This window comes from Zalophus californianus, chromosome 12 (assembly GCF_009762305.2).
Source record: "Zalophus californianus isolate mZalCal1 chromosome 12, mZalCal1.pri.v2, whole genome shotgun sequence".
Taxonomy (NCBI): Eukaryota; Metazoa; Chordata; class Mammalia; order Carnivora; family Otariidae; genus Zalophus; species Zalophus californianus.
In genome coordinates, this window is record NC_045606.1 from 72,955,052 (window position 1) to 72,976,543 (window position 21,492).

Sequence of the window (21,492 nt, forward strand, 5' to 3'; positions counted from 1 at the left end):
CCTGGGTTGTTCAAGACTTGAGCATCCCAGATGTAAGACTGGTTCAAACTGGATGCTAGGAGACTTCTAAACCCTTGATTTACAAGTAATTATAAAAGCTTGGATGGAAAGGGGCAGAGTTAGTGCAAAATGCAAAGAGGGTTTTGGACTTCCAATTTTTACATGTAGGAAGCAAGTTGAGAAAATGACTCAGATGCAAACATGGAAAAGGAAGAATGATTCAGAGAGCAGAACCAAGATCCCAGAGGGTGGAGCCAAGATCTGTGAACAAGGAATAGAAATGAGTCCTAATCAAGAAAGGAAGAACACGTAGCTAGCTGAATTTCAGAATTGCTATGGAACAGTGGCTTCCTGTTTTACTCATTTTTGAAAGGGATTGTCTATAGCAGATATTCTAGGACTTCCCCACTATATGTTGCTTATGTGTGAGAGAGAGAGAACATTTTTCTTTAGTCCAGAGTCTTTCAGACCAAGATGAATAGTATTCAAAGAGCTGCAAACATTTAACCACACCTGAGAAACATCATCCACATCTGGACTTGATTTAGGTGACAGATACTAGACTTTGAGGAGACTTGAAGATCCTAGAGGGTGAAATTATTATATTTGGCATGTGGAAGGGATGTGAATTTTTGTGACAGTAGGGCAAGGTGGTAGAAGATTATATTTTCCAAAGATTGTAACAATATCTCCCATCCCACATACTCTTCTTAAATTGTGATTTTGACACTCCTCTCATCAAAGCGGGGTCTATCTCTCCTGCCTTTAAACAAAAGTAGATCTTTTTGATTACCTCAAATAATAGAATATGATGGGAATGACACTACATGACTTTCCAAATCAGATCATTAAAATATCATAAATTCCACCTCACTTTCTTGGAACACTTGTTTTTGTTGTTGATTGTTTATTTTTAATTTTTTCATTTGAGTATAGTTGACATACAATGTTTTATCAGTTTCAGATGTACAACAAAGTGATTCAACTTTTTTTATATCTTATGTTGGGCTCACTTCAAGTGTAGGTACCATCTGTCACCATACAACGCTATTGCAATATCACTGACTATATTCCCTATGCTGTACCTTTTATTCATAACTTATTCACTCCATAACTGGAAGCCTGTATCTCCCACTCCCTTCACCCATTTTGCCCACTCCCCAGCCCCCTTCCCTCTGGCAACCATCAGTTTGTTCTCTGTATTTATAGGTCTGATTCTCCTTTTTGTTTATTCATTTTTTGTTTTTCAGATTCCACAGATGACTTTTTGAAACCCAGCCAATATATTGTAAAGATGTTCAAGCAGCTAAGAGAGGCCTAGCTAGAGAGGAACTGGGGACTCCCACCGACAAATATTATTGGGGTCCCAGCTGACAGCCAGCACCAACATGTCAGTGATGAAGCCATCTTGCAGTACCCCTGTCCAGCCATCTCAGCTGAAGTTATATGCTGCAGAGACAAAGGATCCTTGCCTTTCCTGCTCAAACTATTGATTTGTAAGCAAAATACATGTTTTTTGTTGTTCAAAGTCACTAAGGTTTGGGATGGCTTGTTACACAACAGTAGATAATATATTGCTGGAATCACTGAAAGTGGTAGTTCTCAACTGAGAAAGGTTTAGCTCCACGGAAGACATTTGGCAATGTCTGGAGATGTTTTTGGTTGTCACAACCGGGGCAGAGTGGTACTGGCATCTAGTATGTGAGGACCAGGAATACCGTTAAACATCCTGCAGTACACAGGATAGCCCCCTACAACAAAGAATTATCTGGGCCAGAATGTCATTTGTATCATGATTGAGAAATACTGATTTAAAATTCCCCTGAAATAAGCCTGGCAAAAGTGCCCTATTACTCCTTTCTTTATGTTATCCCAAACACCCCAATCCTCCAAAGTAGTGCTCATATGGTAGGACAGCTCTCCAGAAAGAGTATCTCAATTAATGCCTTTCTAGAACTTCACTTAGGGTACAATGGATAAGGAAGATCTTCCCTGAAGTAACAATCCAGTGTATCTAAAATGAAAGGTAAGTGAAAGTTACTACCAGTAAAGTTAGTTTTTATATTCCCAATTCTGCAGGAATAGTGTTTGCTGTGGAACAACGACCACAGATAGCTTCTGCTTGTTTGTTTGTTTGTTTTCCAAGTAGGAGTGTTATTGTGGCCATGTTGCTTTTGTTGCCCCACCTTACTAGGTCAAATAGTGTCCCTCCAAAATTCATATCCACCTGAAACCTCAGAATATGACCTTATTTGGAAATGGGATTTTTGCAGCTATAATTAGTTAACATGAAGTCATACTGGATTAGGGTGGGCCCTAACTTCAATGACTGGTCTCTTCATAAGAGAAAGAAGAGGGAGATTCAGACATAGACACACACACAAACACACACACACACATACACACACAGAAAACAGCCATGTGAACATTCCTCAGGAAGGGCTCATGAGAACTATATTTCCTGAGTTCTATGTTGATAAAAAAGTTTGTGCCCTTTAAACTTGAAAGTCGCTTCATATAAAATCCTTGGCTCACACTATCTTTCTTGAATATCTTTAATATGTTACTCTTTCTTCTGATCTAGATTACTATAGAAGAATTCTGATGATAATATAATTTTCTTCTTCTTAAAAGTCATGTGTTTTTTAAATCTAGATATCCAAAGGACTCCACCCCCCCCATGCTTCAAAGTCCAGCAATTTTACAAAAATATGTCCTGGTGTTGGTTATTTTGAGTCAATTTAGGGACGTATTATGATCTTTCAGTATCTAGTTCCAAATATATATTTTTGAACTCAGGAAAGTTTTCTTGAATTATAGTTTTTAGTATTTGTTCCTCTGATCCGATTTTCTTTGTCAGGGACTCCTCCCTTTCATATGTCCATCATTTTACCCTATTTTCAATATTTGTTACTGTCTCTAGAATATTTTCTCTTTTTTCCTTCATTTCCTTTTGATTTTTTAGAAAAAAAATTTTTTTTACCTATTTTTCTCAGGCATCATCAGTTTAGCCCTTGTATTTTTTTTTCATTTAGTCTTCATTTTTGTAATATTGTTTTCTTCATTTCTAATTCTTTTCTAAGTTCTATCACCTCTCTCCTGAGTTTTTTTAATTCTGCTTTATGTGATTTTTTTCCTGACATGTGTTAACTTTTTAATGTCTTTTAGCATGTTTTGAAATAATTGCTTACAGTTTTGTTTTGTTTTGTTTTGTGGAAACATCTTTCTGATGTTCTTTCATTATCTGTAGGGAAGTTATTCTTCTCCATTTTCTTTTTTTATGATTTTTTTTCTTTTTTCTTATAACTTTGTATTTAATTTGACCTTGATAATTTACTGTTGCTCATTTTTATGTGATATTAATTTTCCTAAACTTTTACAAACAGAAAATTGTGCCCCAATTCAGAGAGTTCCATCTTTCTTTGTTTTTATGAAGCATTAAAAAATACAGTAGGGCTTTTGGGATTTCCTGATTCTGTTCCCCTCTCTAGCTGTTGAGCACTTAAAATATGGCTAGTGTGACTGAGGACCTGAATTTTAAATTTTAATTTATGTTAACTAAATTAACATTTAAATAACTACATGTGGTTCCTGTCTAGCATTTTAGAGAGTGCTTCTCCAGCTTTTCACTTTTCAATATCTGTTCTGCCCCATCTTACTCAATTTTGATTTTCTTCAGTGTAGTTTCTTATTGTGGGTCCTTCTACAAGGGAGTCCTTGAGGGTCAGTTTTGAAGTATCACGAGGGTGAGATTGCTTCAGCCCCTTTAATCATTCTTACTGTGTCAACTGTTGTTATAAAAGCCCTGCCACGTTTTAAAATGAATAACTGGAAAAAAATAAAATGAATTAATGGAGAACATCTTGAGTTCTTTTGTCCATCAGATACCACCCTATTGTTCCCTCCCTCCCTCCACAAAATTGTTTATACATACATGTCTTGTGGCTCTTAGTGGTTTGTCCTCACTGCTTGTATTTTGGGGTTTATGCAGGTACCTTATCACCTAGTTTTATTGCAAAGGTTGCCCATGGGCTTTTGGTTTGTTAACTAATTTGTTTTTTGTTTTGTTTTTTAACGTGGGTTTTCAGAGAGATTGAAAATTACTCTGTCACTGTCCCATCTTCCTAAAATGCTCTGAATAACATTTTTAAAGAAGGTTTTTCCATTAAGAAATATGTCATGCTCATCATGGAATATTTTTTTAAAGGAAGGAAGGAATCCCCATGGACCCACCAATCAAAGACAAACCACTACTGACATTTTAGTGTATTTTCCTCATGTTCCTATTCTGTGCAAGGTATTTTTGCATAGTTGTGAGCATAATGTATATATATTTCTATATTTTATTTTGTTCCCACAACATAATTGTTCACTATTACAAAAATTCTTAAGTATTATAATTTAGAACCTCTAATAAATCTATCATATGGATCATCCATTACTAACTTAGTCAATGCCCAATGTTTGGTCAATTTAAAAAATTTTATACTTAATAGTTTGCTCTGAGATATGTTGGTATATCCCTACAGAACAATGTGTAATCCTACACAAGCAGCTAATGAGCAGTAATAGCTATACCAGGAGCACAGGAGTTCCTCTAACATGTGTTAATAAATGATTAACATTTCTAAAGAGGACTTCTGGGACAACATGAATAATTGAGGAGAGAGGTGTAATCATCTCTGTCTTGAAATTTTTCCCTCACTTGTGTAGAAAACTTTCCTTTCCCTAGTGTTTGTAGTATGTTTACTGTGTGTGCTTGTTTATATGCAGGTATGTATATATGTAGATGTATGTGTGTATGCCCGTGTATTTATAATCAGCCATCTAAATCTCTAGCCCACATTTTCTTTGGATCACCAGACTCAATCCAATTGCCCTCAAAAAATCCACATACAAAATACCCATTATCTTTCTCAATCTTCCTTTTTTTCTGTTTCTTACCTTATTGAGTGAGTTAGATCTACCATACTGTTCACCCAAAAAAGGTTCCTAAGAGTCATTCTAGACTCCTTATTTTCCCTCCTTTCAAACCAATCAATTCCAATATTATCTACCTCCTTACTATCACTGATTACCCTTTCTAACTCTCCATATCCTTTGCTACTGCCTTACTTTGGCCCTCATCCTGTTTCAAGTGTGATATAGCTAGCATTTCCCAAGTTTGCCAATGATTTTCTTTTTGTTAAATCCAATGGGGATTCAACCCTCCTCTACAATTTGACATTGTTGACTAATTCCTTCTTGAATTTCCTCTCTTGGTTGCTGGAACTCTACTTGAAATTTTATTCTTACATTATAATTGGCTCTCATCTCCTTTCTGTGCTTCTCTTGCTCAGCTTTGCTCAATTGTAGTCATTGATACTCTTTTATTTTGCCATCTCCCATGCTGATCTTACTCTATCCATGGCTTTCAGCGATTTAACTTTGTAGGCTATTGAGTCCTAAATCACTATTTCAGTCCAGCTCTCATCTCTAAGATTTGTATTTGGATACTTTGCTTCATTTCCCAACCTCAAACCCCCAATATAGTCAGAACTGAACCCTTTATCTCCACCATCCCACAAAGAAAGCACAACTAAACAAAACCCTGACCTTCATCATATATTTTATCTTTTCCTGAACCATCTCTATAGGTGATCAAACCAGAAACATATGTGCTGTTTTCTATTCATTTTTCTGTCAGTTACATTTAGTCAAGAGTGCCAGTTCTAACTCTTTAAAATCTCTCTAGTTTAACACTTAAATTGCTAAATGAAGACTCACAATCTAATTCTCCTAACTTAATGCTTATCCATCTCTATTTTTAGCTTCTATAATATTGGCACAGTAGATTCCAGATAGAAATCAACTTATATCCCTGCTAGTGAGGGCTGGGAAGAAAGAGAAGGAGAAGGCAGAATTTGATGGATTAAAAAAAACAAAACAAACAACAACAACAAAAAACAGTCTCCAGATCTTTTTCTTAGTGTTATCTCTGAAATCCCACCAAATAAGTCCAAAATCTATGTCATGACATTTGTTTGATGCCTTATTTAAACTGTTTTATTGGACATTTTCCATCTCTTGAGCTCCCTGAAAGAGTCCAAATTCCCTTGTCATAGCTAAGCTTCCTGTTCAGGGAGCTTATGCCCAGTAAACATTGTAGGGGCCCAAATATTTTAGGATGGTTTGGGAAAATGGGATGGGAAAGTTTTACTTCAACTGAGTTAGAATGAAAAATTCACAATCCATTTTGGTCACTCCATTCTTAGTTTATTAATAGGATGAGGGAAATATGCACATTATAAATCATTGCTCTGTTGAATGATGCTAACAATCAGCCAAGTGAGCAAAGGGTTGAAAGTGTTGACCAACATGAGTTTTGGCGGCTTTCAGTTACTAAATTTTCAGAGGTAAAGGAAAAGACATCTGTACCCAGATATCTACATTTGTGGGGAATTTCTTTTTAAAAATAGATGCCAGATTAGGTCACCTCTTGTCTGTGCATTATAATTTTTTGTCATTACCACAAACTGAAAAAGAAATGGACTCTTCTCTCTCTTCTCTTTTACTTAGTCAATACAATGTGTCTATGTTCCCAAACATGCTGGAGGCATTGCCTAGACTCATGAGCACTAGCTCACTAAGAAATCGGACAGATCTCTACACCTCTGGGGTCCTCAGTTTCCAGAAAAATGAGACAGCTAGACTCAGTAATCCCTAGGATCTCTTCCAGACCCACCAATCTGATGGTATTCATTGTAATCGCTCCGGAATGAGGCCATGAAATGGATCCTAGCTCTGGCGCTGCTTGTTACGCCTATCAAACTTCATCAGGGCACGAGAACATGAGCAGCAGCCTCACACCATTTCACGTAGCAGGGAGAAAGGACAAGCCTCTACTTCCAAAGGAATGACACAACCTGTCTTGGAAGTGATTCACATCATCCCTGTTTTTGAACATTTGAATGCTCAGAAAACATGTATAAACTTGTTTATAGAAATTAAATCTGTGAGATGAGGTTCTTTGCCAGTGCTTGGGATTATGGAGCAAAGCATTTGAGAAACGGCCACCTCTACAACTCAATAGTGAAAGTGGGGCTGCAATGACCATCACAGAAATTCTTAACGGTCTCCACAACTTCATGTCTTTCTCTTTGCTCTGAAAATAAACCAAGAAGCTAAAGCAGTGAGATAAGGACTCCCCAGGACACATATCTAAGGTCCCAGGCAAACACAGGTACCAGCTGCCAGAATGGAAAGGGGTCTTCCTCATCTTCAGCTGGAGGCTGGGTGGGCCTCAGTTTCTTCTCGAGAGGATCTGCACACGCACAGTGCATGGACGGAGCCCAGGCCTGCGTTACCAGAACGCGACTCCGCCCCTCACCTTGCCTGCGACCAGCTCGGGCCGCGAAGGTGCGTGCGGCGCTCGGTGATTGGCGGCTGGCCGGCTGCCACGCTGCCATTGGCTGCCTGGGCCTCTTTGTTCCCGGATCCCCGCTGCAGGCTGAATGCGGCCGACTGGGCGGCGGAAGTTTGACGGCGCCGGGCGAGTGGCTCCGGCAGCGGCGCTGGAACCCCCACAGGTCCTCCCCAGTACCCGCAGCGAAGCCGGAGGCCAGGCGATCCTCGGCGTGAGATCCTGGACGGCAGAAGAACTCCTTTGACACACAAACATGGACCTGGAGGCCAAAGTGAAGAAGGTAGGAGGGCGCGGGCGACTGGCAGCAGCCGCTTCACCTGCGCGGGGAGCCTCCCCCTGGCTGCGGGCGGCGGGTGGGGCTCACGGGACGCCCGGCGCGAGCCGGCTCCGGGTCTCCGGTACCGCTGGCCACGGTACCCGCCTCTCCCGGTAGAGGGGGTACCTAGCAGCACCCCTAACTCCTGAAATCCGGGAGCGACGGAGAGTCGGGCGCGAGAGCGGGAGCGGACGCGGGACATTTCTCCCTGTCTAACCACGTCCAACGGTTGGAGGTGTTTGAAACTTTACTTAGTATATTTCAGCTGCGCCTGTGCCTCCCCAAAAGAGAAGGATGAGGGCAGGGCGAGTTCGGGCGAGATCGTGACACTTCTTCCTGTCTCAGGAAGTTCAACTTTATTAAGCCTTTGTGGTTTAGGAGCACTGATGTGACTTTGACAGCTCAGACCTCCTCCCCTCCCACCCTGGCCGCCCACGGCTCTCAAAAGTGAGTGCTGATTTAATGCACTTCCTTCGCACTCGCGGCTGGTGATAGCGTTGAGAAGTGATTTTTTTTTTCTTTTTTTGGTCATTCATTATTGACTTCCCATGCACTGTCTTCCTCTTAGTGCTTTATCTCTCAAAGAAAACGTTCTTCCTCTTCGGCAGCTAGCCCCAAAGGGGTTATTGTCACTAGTGGTTTAGCGTCAGGAGACGTTTCCCGCCCGGCTGTCCCCCCACCCCCTACGCCCTCTGTGCCGTCCCACCCCGGGGGCTTCAGGACCCACAGCCCTACCTGAGCTGCTCCCTGGTTATGGGAGCCTCACGTCTCCTGGGAGAAAGGGGTGGGCACCAGACTGTGACTCAGAAGGAATGCTGATGTCACATTCCAGTGTAACATTCTTTGTGAAAGGTCTCATTCCAGGGAATTGCTCCTGTTTACTTTGCGGTAAATTTAAGCTAGCTGTCCCTTATCAGATAGGGAAGGAAGTTTTGTGGGGAGAGAGAAAGGAGAGAAAAATAGAACCTAATTTTCTTCTCTTGTCCACTATGATTGCCAGTATTGCTATTATTTCATCTTCTAAAAGACAGAGTTCTTAACTTGAGCATTAATTTTGTTTCATGCCCAGGATTGGATTTTTGAAAATGTAGGCGAGGGCGCCTGGGTGGCTCAGATGGTTGAGCGTCTGCCTTCGGCTCAGGTCATGATCCCGGAGTCCTGGGATCGAGTCCTGCGTCAGGCTTCCTGCTCCTTGGGAGCCTCCTTCTCCCTCAGCCTCTCTCTCTCTCTCTCTCTCTCCCTCTCCCTCTCTCTGTCTCTCATGAATAAATAAATAAAATCTTTAAAAAAAAAGAAAGAAAATGTAGGCGAATGCAAAATATTAGGTTAGAAAGCTGTTGAAACATAAAAACTTGCAGTAGAAAAACAGTTTATCACTTATGACTAGCACCAGTACTCTAAAGGGAATCTAATGACAGGAAAACATGTAAATTATGAGAGTAATGTGATTGCATTCTAATCTCTTCCCTTTTGGTTTCTTATTCTTGTGCTTTTAAATGACACATTTTTTGTTAATCTTGCTTGCCACTAGGAAAGCATTTTGTTTGCTGCTTAGTTAGCCTTCTGTTGCTGAACACTGCTTATTTTTTCAAGTGGGTAAGCGCTACTTAATTTAATGCCTGTCTAAAATTTGGGAGGTCTTGACTGTGCTTATAAATATTGATGCAAAAACTACTTTTTAAGAGTGAGCCCCCTTTGGGGGAGGAAAGGATCAATAGGTGAAGCACAGGATTTTTTAGGGCAGCGAAACTATTCTGTATGCTACCTACGATGGTAGCTACGTGTCAGTATATATGTGTAAAAATGCATAGAATGAACAACACCAAGAATGAGTCCTAAAATAAACTCTGGACTTTGGGGGATAGTGACGTGTCAGTGTAAGCTCATCAGTTGTAACAAAGGTACCACTTTGGTGTGGGAGATTGATACTGTGGGAAGATATGTGGGAGATAGGGGGGCAGGGAGTTATATGGAATCTCCGTACCTTGTGCTCAATTTTGCTGTGAACATAAAACTGGTCTGAAAAAGGAAATGTACTTAAAAGGTGGGGGGGAGGTCAACATTTAAAAGTGATTTTGAAATTATTTGAGATAAAGAAAAGGTAATTCTGAGAAAGAAAGTCAGTCCAAAGTTAAGAATCAGTGTCCTTACAAGGGAAAAAATCAGACATTAGTTATAAACAATTTCCTTAGTTTTAAAATGTGGATTATGATTTTAAAAAAGCCCTTGATATATGGTATAATTTTTCTCCTTCATCTCCCCTTTAGTCTAAAAGGCTATCTTTTTCATCCAAGAATCTCACCCGTTTCTCTAATCCTCCTCCTGTCCTTCCTCCACCCCAGAGAAAAAGGATTCTATGAATTTAAAGCTCTTGCAATCCCATGACATTGACAAATCTTTGTTTCACTACCTTGTCATCGCCTCTGATCCTCAGGGCAGAGTCCTCAACCAGTAAATTGGAAACTACTAAAGGACCCCGAAAATGTCCAATTTTACTGCCAACCATAACCCTCTCTCTGTGCCTTTGTAGGACCCTTGACAGGCTTGACGTTCTATGGGTTTAACAAAAAGTTTCCCAGTACAAAAAGTTTGGAGATTCCAGGAATAGATTTTATAGGTTTAGCCAGAATCTCAGAAACTTGCATTCCTTTTGGAAATTGTTTTCCAACACACTGGAAGAAGGAAACATAAGATTTTATCTCTGATCTACTAGCAGAGCCTTCTCACCTTATTTTGGTAGCTAGTTTTCAAGTCTCCCTTCTTTTTGGCTTGGGTATACAAGTAAAGTAATCGTTTGAACGTACCTTTAAAAAAGCCAGGTTGGAAGCTGGAACAGAGACACAACCATTTAAATAAAACTGTTTTGACGTCAATTTTAAGATATGTGGCATTTTTTTCCTTCTAAAACTCTTACACTCTTGATTTCATGACAGATTTTCCCCAGGCAGATGAAAAATGTTACCTTTTTTTCCCATTAACATTTTGTGTAAAAAGATTTAAAGAGGGTTGTCCTTAACAACTTAGGCAGATGATACTACTATAGGATTCTTGGTTTATAAAAGGAGAACTTGGGTGTCCACATCATTTGCACAAATTTAGAGTAATTACCAGTTAAAACCCACCATCACAAAAACAAGGGATTTTTATAATTAGATTTTACTATATTTTGTTTTGTTTGAAGCAAGCGAGCTGTTGCTAGGATGTGAAGCTAGTTTGGTTATACACAGTTTTTGTTTTAATAATATTTTAGAGTGGAATTTGACTTTTATGTCTGTGCCCTGTCTTCTGAGTTACTTGTCTAGATCTCTTCCTTAAGTTTTATGTCTCTTCATTGTAATTGACTTTGTGTAATAGAGCCCGTGTCTGCTTGGAAAAAACAATGGCCTCTGAGAAGCAGAAACAGAGTCTCACTTTGGGGTGAATGGTAAATCATGGCCCACAGCCAGCTCTTTTCCTCTTTCCTTTCTGTGTTACTCTCCCATGAGAATCACTTTTTTTTTCCTTTAAAAACATACCAGAGAGAAGGAGAAGTCCCATAATTTCCCTTAGGCTGCCTGGAATTGCTGCAGAGCTTTTCATTTTACTCCTTATTCATTTCTCGCCTCCTTTCTAACCTTTGTCTTTTGATCCTTCCTAACGCCTTACATATTTTTCCTAGGACTTTCTTCCTTGTTTCTTTAATTTTATTTTAAAAAGATGAGATGCACTTTTACAATCATAGGTCACGAAAAAATCCCCTTTCTCAGCATCCAAACTTGTTTTGAAAGCTGCTGTCATTAGCCAGAGAAACACAGTGAAACCACGTGGTTGCAGTTGGCAAGAGTACTGAACCACAAAGATGATTTCCATTAGGAATTAGAATGAGACTTTTCTCTTAGGTGGCCCTTGATTGAAGCAGAAAAGGCAAGTAAATGGTGACCTGGATGTTCAAATCTACAGTTGGATTCTCGGCTTGAAGCCATTCTTGCTGCGAGAATCATTGGCAAAGCTGGGGGTAATGGGAGGGCAGGGTACTGCCAGGGCTCTGCCTTAGAGGCACTCACTCAGTCTCTCAGAACAAGTACAGAAGAAAGTGAAGTGGTCCTCGACTGGGCTTTTATCTCTGCTAACACATGGGGTGATTCATTACATTAATTGGATATGAAAAGTCACTTTCTCTAACTTGCCCTGAATATTGGTTTGAATAGAACTGTAGTAGGTTTTCTATTGATTTTGTTCCTTTATCCTCTCCTATGAAGTAGAATTGGGGATTTATCTCTGCTGGCTGTTACTGGGTACCATCACCTCACCCCTTGACTTCGCTTTCTCATCTACAATACTAAATATTACTCATCCTTCAAGACACTCCCCTCCTCCTCACCATGCCCTGTCCCCCAGGAAATCTTTCTTCTTGTTCCTAGCTAGGTGCAATATCTCTTCTGAATTCCCAAAGCGTGTTATCTCTAACTCTTAGGACATTCATTCCTTTCTCCCTCTAGATTATGATTTTCTTTTTACCTAGATTGCAAGCTTCTTGAGCAGTGAATTCCTATCCTATTTATACTTGTATAGTTTTGTTTGCTGTCCAAAGCAATCTTATGAAGTAGACCTTAGCTTCATTTTAAGGACAACAGAAGCAGGTTTAGATAGGTTCTGGCAGTTTCAGATTAACCTATGATCTTGAACCATAGTCTTCAGAACCATGCTTCTCCATCATCTAGCCCCTAAGTCCTCTTATATCATTGCCTTGTTTGCTAAATATACTTTAAATGAATTACCCTAATATAAAAAGAGAAATAAAGTGCATTTCAAAATTTTTGTTTTAAGGAATTATTTGGAGGAAGTGGTTTCTATTCCAATAAAATTACCACCCTACTGGTTTTCTATATTTTATTTATACTTTATCCATGTTGTATATTTGCCCTTTAGTGTAAGTTGCCATAGACATTCTTTGGACAGACACAAAGTCTAAATAAAGTAAACGTATTGTGAAAAGGGACTTCTCAGAGACTTTTACCGGCAAAGAAATTTTATAAGCTCCAATAATATCCTGGACCATAGCCTCTAGGATTCTTCCAACTTTCCAACTTTTGTTGGGAGCAATGGTAATGCTGCCTCCTAGCTACTTAATATCGTCCTTGAATAATAGTGACCCAGCATTTGGCTCTGTGCTTGCAGATATTAGTGACATCTGGAATTGTATCGAGGCACTCATGGGTTGGGCTGTAGAATTGTCTATCTGCTGAAGCTGAGTTGATAGAAAGCCTCATACATCGCATGATAGGCTAAACCTTTCTTTCCCCCAGTAGCAGAGTGCTCAGAGTGCCACTGGACCAGCAGACCAGATAGCTAAGAATAGCTCAGTTTAAAAAAGAAATTAATCACTGCTGGGAGGAGAACTGTTTGTTATTGTTGTTGTTGTCGTTATCATTATTGTTTTAAATTTCCCATTCTTGATACAAGAAGATCTATTGAGAAGCAGTGGGATGCCATGGTGAGCACAGTGAGTTGTGTAAGACTGATGAATCACAGACCTGTACCCCTGAAACAAATAATACATTATATGTTAATAAAAAAATTAAATAAATAAAAGAAGCAATGGGAAACACCAAAATGATCAACTGTTTCACGAGGTTCTCCATGAGCTCTGGGATTATACCAGCATAGTGAGCATAGAATTAACCTCATGGACCATCAGAGAGCAACAAGGGTTACTCTGAGAGGCCTACTTAGTAGGGAGAGAATGATAAATTGGCTCAAGAGGACTACTTACGATGTTCTTTGTTCTGAGAACTATAAGTAGGAATACAATTTGGCCCCACGTTAACTTGAATATCTTTTTTTTACAAACCATATACCACAGTGTGTTCAGAAAATAGAAAAATTCAGTTAAGTACCCAGTATATGTAAAGACCTGTTGTATATGAAGAGATCTGTAGTATATCAGCTTTCTCACTTCCATTTATCAGTATGATGTTGATGGCATCACTCTCAACTGAGTTAGTAGATTTGGTCCACTCTAGTTTTTGTGATGTTGGCCACTTTGGTTCTCAATTTCCATATCTATTAAAATCAATAGGGGAACCAAGTGATTTCTAAGATTTCTTCAAACCCTGTGACTCTTTGTGACTTTGATAAATATTAGTAGTAGTCTACAAGTATAATAATGTTCCACAGTGCTTAAAAATCACACAAACCAAGAATATGTCAATATGTGTGATTTTAATAATAGTATGATGTATAATGTTATGCAGTTCTGTGAATTCCATGAGGAAACCTAGAAGTTAAACAATTTTTTAATAAATCTTAGCTATTTTCAACTTGTTTTTACTTAATTTACCTTTATAAGATTTGTGAAATATTTGAAGACATTAAGTTTAATTATTTTAAATGTGTAGTATGAAGTTTCAAATGCATAATAAACTGCTCCATTAGCATAGGTGAGATAATCCTAGGTGTGATATGTCACTTTCCTCAATAATTACAGGAAAATGAAAAAATAATGGAGTTTTTGTTGTCTTTAAAAGTTATCGCTCCCAAAATAAGATGATTTATTTAAAAATTATGGTACTTCAGGGCGCCTGGGTGGCTCAGTTGGTTAAGTGACTGCCTTCGGCTCAGGTCATGATCCTGGAGTCCCGGGATCGAGTCCCACATTGGACTCCCTGCTCAGCGGGGAGTCTGCTTCCCCCCCTGACCCTCCCCTCTCTCATGCTCTCTCTCTCTCTCATTTCTCTCTCAAGTAAATAAATAAAATCTTAAAAAAAAATAAAAATAAATAAATAAATAAAAATTACGGTACCTCATGTGCCAAGCACTGTTCTAGACTTTGTGAGTATAGTATGAGCAGAAAAGGTATGGTACGTTGTGTCATAGAATTTACACTCTTAAAAGGAATGATAGAGCAAAATAGTAAATATCAAAATAAATGATCAAAAGCACAACTGGGATTATACCCATTAATATAATAAAATATATAAAACTGCTTACAGGTCAGCAGTACACTAGAATTCTAACATAGAGAAGAGGCATTTTTAGTGGTAATTCATAGTATTGGCTCCTGGTTTTGCAAACTTTGCAATTAGGAATTTGTATTTATTTATGTTACTGGCAAATGTAAAAGGAATGAGAAAGCAGCTTTTATGTTTCAGAATGTGAAAAAGCTCATAAATGGATAAGGCTATAATTAGTTACATTACACTTACAAAGTTACACAACTAAGTCTTCTTCCTGTTTACAAATGCCCTACAAGAGTAATTCCTGGATTGTTTTCTTTCTTTCTTTTTTTACAGATATTATTTATTTATTTGTCAGAGAGAGAGAGCGCACAAGCAGGGGAAGTGGCAGGCAAGGGAGAAGCAGGCTCCCTGCTGAGCAAAGAGCCCCATGAGGGCTCCATCCCAGGACCCTGGGACCACTACCTGAGCCAAAGGCAGATACTTCACCGACTGAGCCACCCAGGCATCCCTGGATTGTGTTTTCTGTTTGCAGTCATTACTAGTCTTTGTTTGGTAACTAACTACTGCCATCAAACTATGATTTTTTAAAATCTGCTCATTAGATCATTGATATACAGTACCTACGGGAAATTATTTTGCTCTTTACGAGGTAGTGAGATTCAGGGAACATTATATAAATTATGAATTATGAAATCAACTTTTTTGAGGGAGGAAAACTAACCAAATAGAAAACAGGTTTCAGAACGTCATAGATTTTCAAGATTTTAAGGAAAAATAACTTGATAAGTTCACCCCTGCTCTTTGAGTAAATATCCATGTATTAAAATTTGCCTTAAGTATTGTTATTAGAGGATTAAGTGTAGAGATTATGCTTTTCAGCTGTCCAGCTCCAGTCTTTGACTTTCCTATAAAAGAGCTCATCATATTTAGAATTGTCTCACTTTTTTTTCCTAAGTATCCAATCTACTCAACCCCCTACTTAAATAATAGGGAATTAGAGAGATAAGAGTATGCATGATTATAATTTTCTAATGCAAGTTCATGCTGTGTCCCTAAAATGACTTCTTAATTGCTTTTCTCTTCCTTCCTTCTCAATCAACCACTATAATCACTACTCATTGCCTATGACAAAAATATTAGGAAAGAACAGAAGGTGATAGAAAAAAGAACCACAAGAAATTCATGAGGTATATTTTGAGAACATGCTATGGAAGTACTTCGTTTCTGTCACACTGAGTAGTACATAGCTATAAAAATTAGTTGATTCCAGGTATTGCTGCTTTTATTTTGGTCATATTCTAAAAAGGAGAAGAGCATAGTTTAAGATTCCCAGTTTGTCTGGTCCTTATGTAGTCTCCTAAGAATGCAGGACTTCTCGGGTTTGACCAAGGCATGAAGGGGAAGCTGTGTGCGAAGCCAGGCATTGAGGACTGCTGAGATCTCATCTGCCACATGACGGAGAGTCTGCTGCTAACAAATATATTTAATCTCTGAAATGCTGGATCATCCTCAAATCACAAATGACTCAGCCTGTGTTTATTACTGTGACATTCTGGCCACCGTGCAAAACTATAAAAGAGGTTTCAGGTGGTCTGTTGCACAGCTTCTTATCTAAGCAGCAAGCCTAGCAAAAAGGAGGCCGAAAGCCCAGCACAAATGCCTTGGTGCTGAGTCCATTCATAAGTCTGTAGCTGCAGTGAACTTGCCCTTGCTTTGTTTGAATATAAAGTGATAGCATGTTTCATTGCAAAATGATCTTGCATATGTTAGGTGGATTTTTGTTTCTATAAATATAACCTCTGAAAGTCTTGATAGAGTGAGTCACAAAGTAAAGGTAAAGAATATTTTTTCCTTGATGAGGTAAGAGCCTACAATAAAAGTAATTGGGAGTTAAACAAAGTTACCCTCTGTTTTTCATAGAGAATTTTAAAAGGGCAATTTAAATGTAAGATTACAAAAACTCCATTTCTATCAATGTCACCTGTTGAGTTTGTATCCCCAAAACACTCTGATGTCAGCTTTGGTCGATAAAAGAAGGCAGGCAAGCAAACTGAACAGATGTGTAGGACAGATATGTAAGTTAACTGCAGTGTTGGGTAGAATGAAGTGTGGTAACACTGGATTGCTCAAAATAGCTGTGATGAGGAACCATGTTTTTTTAAACTCTGAGTCTGTCATGGGCCAATATTTTAAAAAAATAATAAAAATGAATTATTAAAAGAAAAAAAGACAAAGACAAGGCCAATTAAAAAATTATTAACTGCATCAGCCATAAAATTACTGCTGATAATTCCTCATAGCTTTTTCTCAGTTTCTTTATATGTCTCACCACAGACTAATAACCAGTAGTTCACAAATTGCCACATTTTTGAGCAGCACTGCAATCACAGGAATACAGACAACTATTATGAAGTCTCCGAAGCAGAAGTAATTAACTTGGGTGGATTTGGGAGTGTTTTATGGAGGAAACAGCATTCAAACTAACTCCTATAGGATGAATAAGATTTCATTAGGCAAAGAGGGCACTACAGGAAGAATAAATAGCATGAACAAAGGGAAAAGTCAGTGAAAAGGGAAAAGTCAGTAAACATTTGTTATCCACACCATTAACATTTTCAGTTTGACTCTTCTAAAATAAAGCCAAGGTACATGATCTGCAGTACCTGTTACAGGTTTAAATTGAGGAAGTGTGTCACTGAGCCTGCTGTTAAGGATCTGTTTCTCTATCCTAACCCTGATTCTTATTTATTACACGATATCATCTCTTGAAGTAGAGGAGGAAATTTCACACTGGGGTCTAGTTTGTGTAGGCTGGGTTTGGCTCCAGGTTGTGGATTGGAACTACTTTAACTCCATATATCTTTCATCCTCTTTAGATCACGGGATCCCTTAAGCAAAGGCTAGAGCAGGAGAGGGCATGCCCACCTGTAGGATCACATTTTATGCCTCTGCTTGTGCCACAGCAGCCATGTGTCCAAACTCAAGTCAAAGAGAGAAGTCCATTCTGGTGACTGCGAGCTTATGGAGAGGGTTGTGAATGTTTAATCCTGCTACCAGACAATGAACAACTGGGATCATTACTTCAGTCTAGCACACATGCCAAAGTAGGACTGTTGAATTTTGTGGGCTGAAGTATACTTTTCTGAAGATCTCTCATGTATCAGAGTCTATTCTGAGAAGATACTCTACACAGTATCACAGACTACTGATATTTCAAAGGCTCTTTAGAAAAATTGTAAAGGAAAATTAACCTTGCAGTATCCCTTACTTGATTTTTAGAGGATCCTTTTCTCATTCTACTCATTCTTCTGTTAGCTTTAGACTCAGACCTCTTCCACTTCACTCCACCTAAGTCATGTGATCTCCAGGTGAAGAAATGTAGGACTCATTTTTTTGGAAAATGGCAAGTTGCCAAAGGTTTCTAAGAGGAGTTACAGATTTTGACCTTTTAATTACTGCAACAAATTGAAAATAGGTTTCACAAATATTCAAATATTGCTGTGTGTTAGACTGTGCCAGTGGTAGCAGAATAGAAAATTAACCCAAGAGAAATTAAAGGTAGAGAAGGCAAGACAGATTTTGATGGCTTAATATCCATATTGCTTTTAAGATGTCACAGGTAAAAACAATAGAGATGTTATTTGTTGGTACCTTCTCATGGACCAGATGGAAGTCAAGCCACAGAATAGGATCATCCTGTAGCCCACTGTTGCCCACTCTGGTGGAGCACAGTTAGGGACTTTAGAGGCCACAGAACAGACTTTGATGGCTCCAGACAGAGGTTTGAATCCCAGTTTGATACTCCCCTAGACATTTGGACAAGTTTCTTAGCTTTCTTAGCTTCAGGGAGCTTATCTATAAAACATGGATAATACTTCCTTATTGAGTTATTGTGTCATTAAATAAAGCAATGCATGTAAACGCTTAGCATAGTTAGCAAGTGCTTAATCAGTGTTAATTATTAATGCTGTGAATGTTCCCTGATCAGTTTTGTTTAGTTAACTAGACTTTGACATCAATAAGTAAATGTTTGGAGAAGCTGAATTGCAGCAGTTATCAGCTTTAGAATCCTGGGTTCATTTCTTCACCCTGGCACTTACAAGCTGGGTGAATCTGGCAAAGTTACTTAACACTCTAAACCTTGGGATCTTGATCAGAAAATGGGTTATAACTGTCTCACAGGGCTGTAAGGATAATTGAGATAAACATTTTAAAGCACAAAGTATGGTGCCTGCACGTAGACAATAAGTAGATGTATCATGATCGTTATCAAGAAATCCAACCTAGAAGAAAGAAAATTCTGCATAGAACTTCAAACCCTTTAACAGGCACCTGAATATATCATCAAGAATTTTGTGACAACATGCTTTCAGGATATTATTGCTACTGGTGCTTTGTTGAACACAAGAAATACTTGAAGTTCAATAATTGGGATGTATTAAATTACTGCATTTAATTGGTTTCTTTTTTTAATTTTCCAATTGTTTTGATCTTAATTTTTTATGATAAAAGTAAAAATTTTTAAGTTATCGTTTCCAGTACTTGTTTGAGTAGGTACCATGTGCTAGTCACTATGGGAAGGATTCAAAGCTATATTAACTAGGTTTTCTAGAGGGGGCACTTGATTTAACATTACTAGGTATTCTGGCCCAATAGAATGGGTATGTTTTCCTAAACAGAATCCTCAAAGATTTTGTGGTAAATTGCAAAAATGGCCACAATTCTTTGCAACACCTTCCTTTAAGAAATGGAATCTTTTTCCCTGCCCTTTGACTCTGGGCTGCCAATAGAGTGTGGTAGAAGTGATGTGTGTGTGGACCTCAAGAGGCCTTGTTCACTTCTAACTACTTTCTCAGAACCTTGTTGCTACCATGGAACTAGCCTAGCCCCACCAGCTGGAGGATGAGAGACCACATGGAACAGATGAAATATCTCAGCTGAGGCTCCCCTAGACCAGCTGTCCCGAGTTGACTTGAAAAGTGACTGCAGATGTAGTGAGCCTAGTTCAGACTAGAAAAACCATCCAGCTGAACCCAGCCCAAGGTACCAAACTGAAAAGCCATGAGCAGAGTATCATGATCATAAACTACTTTTAAGCCAGTCTATTTAAGAGTAGTTTGTTAGGCAGTCAATCATAATTTATACCCCCTCTATTGCTAGAATGTAAGTCTTCTCAGCCTCCCACACTGAAAGCTGGGGGGAGGAGAGGGTCTTAGAGAAAGTTTTTCTCACTTGAATTACCTTCATAGCCCTCTGTCCATGTGAAAAAATAAAGAATCAGGACACTGTAGCTTCCCTGACATCACTGGTCACTTGAGAATGGGCCCTGTTTCTAATCTAGTCAAATCTAATTTTGATTTATTTACTTGTTGTTCTATCAAGATTAAGGAAACAAGTTTATCTGTACCTGACATTTGATCCTAGTTGTAAAAAAGTGGTGATATATGCATGTGTTTTTCCCCTGAACCCTAGACAAATTTAAAATGATGTCTGTGTACCTTTTGTAGTGCAGAAATCTTTGGACTGTAGTCTAAATATAGAACATAAAACATAAATACAAACCACTTCTGTAATAGATGAGACATCAAAAACCGGATCAAAAATTAGTTAAGGCTCTTATGTTTACACAGCACACCATGTAAACATAATTATTTTTTTTTCCAGATTAAGGGATGGTGTGAAAAGACTAGACAGTAAGTAAATAAGCATACAGCATCTGGAATTAGGGTTTCTTGCATCTCTTCCTGCCTTTCCCAATTTCTAAGACCCCTGTCTGTGCTATTAGACTTTTTGTTCTAAATGCCCCTGAACGCCAATCCTGGGCAAAAGTAGAAAATGAGAAGACTATCTTTTTGTACTTTTTATCCTCCCCACCCCTCTCCTTTTCTATGCCTTCTCTTCATTGGGCGTGACTCTCCAGGTTCCCTTGGATCCTCTCGCTCCCCTGGGCAGCCTCTTCGATGGTTCTCTCAGCCAGTGCGGCAAGCTTTTCCCTTCATTCTCTGCTCTGTGAAAACACACCTGTGTGGCTCTCTTCCTGCATGTGTTCTGATTAGATAAGCAGTTAATGGCAATAAATAACACAAGTATATAATCACCCTCCCCACGCCCTCACTCATTTGTTATAACTTACAAGTTAGTCCTAGAGAAATAATATTATAGCCCTTAGCCCTGGCAAAAATGATGGCAACACTTTTAGGATATTCAGAGTCTTAATAAGAGTCTCTCAAGATACAGCCATGTGTGGGAAACACTCTTGTTGAGGTAGTGACACAAGACCAAATTAGGATTGCTTGTTATGATCTAAATTCTTTTAAGGGACTACTGCAGATGCCTTTTGGAATCAGGTTTTTAAGATTCCTTTTATAGCTAATAATTGGGAGGCTTTGAGGGCTGTGTATAAAAGCACATGCCACTGCTGAGTCCTTCCATGGAGCCAGAGCTCAGCCAATCCTAATTAAGAAATCATTTCAGCAGCAATCATAACTGGTTAATTGTGACATTTTTATAGCCTGGATTGTCTTTCTCAAAGTAGCAGATTGAGGATAATGCCTTTTTTTGAGAGTCTGCAGAGGAGGTATTCTATTGGTGAACATTTCAAGCAACTTCCTTTAAGCAACAGTATAAAAATAATTTGATAGTAGTCAGTTTGAAAAATGTTTATAAGGAACTAGGATAAACTGAACACACAATACATTTTTAATCATTTGCTTACCTAAAATAAGTGTAGATTTTTAAAAAAATCTAAGTTATTTTTTCCCTAATAATACTTTGAGGAGGATACATTAGGCTTTGAATAGGTAAGCAGTACAGGAAAAGTAGTTAGAACTGCT

General features: G+C 38.7%; 1 protein-coding gene across 1 annotated transcript in view; it reads left to right on the plus strand.

Moving 5' to 3' along the window:
* The first annotated feature begins 7,478 nt into the window (after window positions 1-7,478).
* The window catches only part of TES (testin LIM domain protein), a 53,735-nt gene continuing 39,721 nt past the window's right edge, over window positions 7,479-21,492 (plus strand). The window contains exon 1 of the mRNA XM_027574533.1: window positions 7,479-7,685. Coding sequence (XP_027430334.1) covers window positions 7,659-7,685 — 27 coding nt within the window. The 5' untranslated portion in view covers window positions 7,479-7,658. The remainder of the gene's footprint in view (window positions 7,686-21,492) is intronic.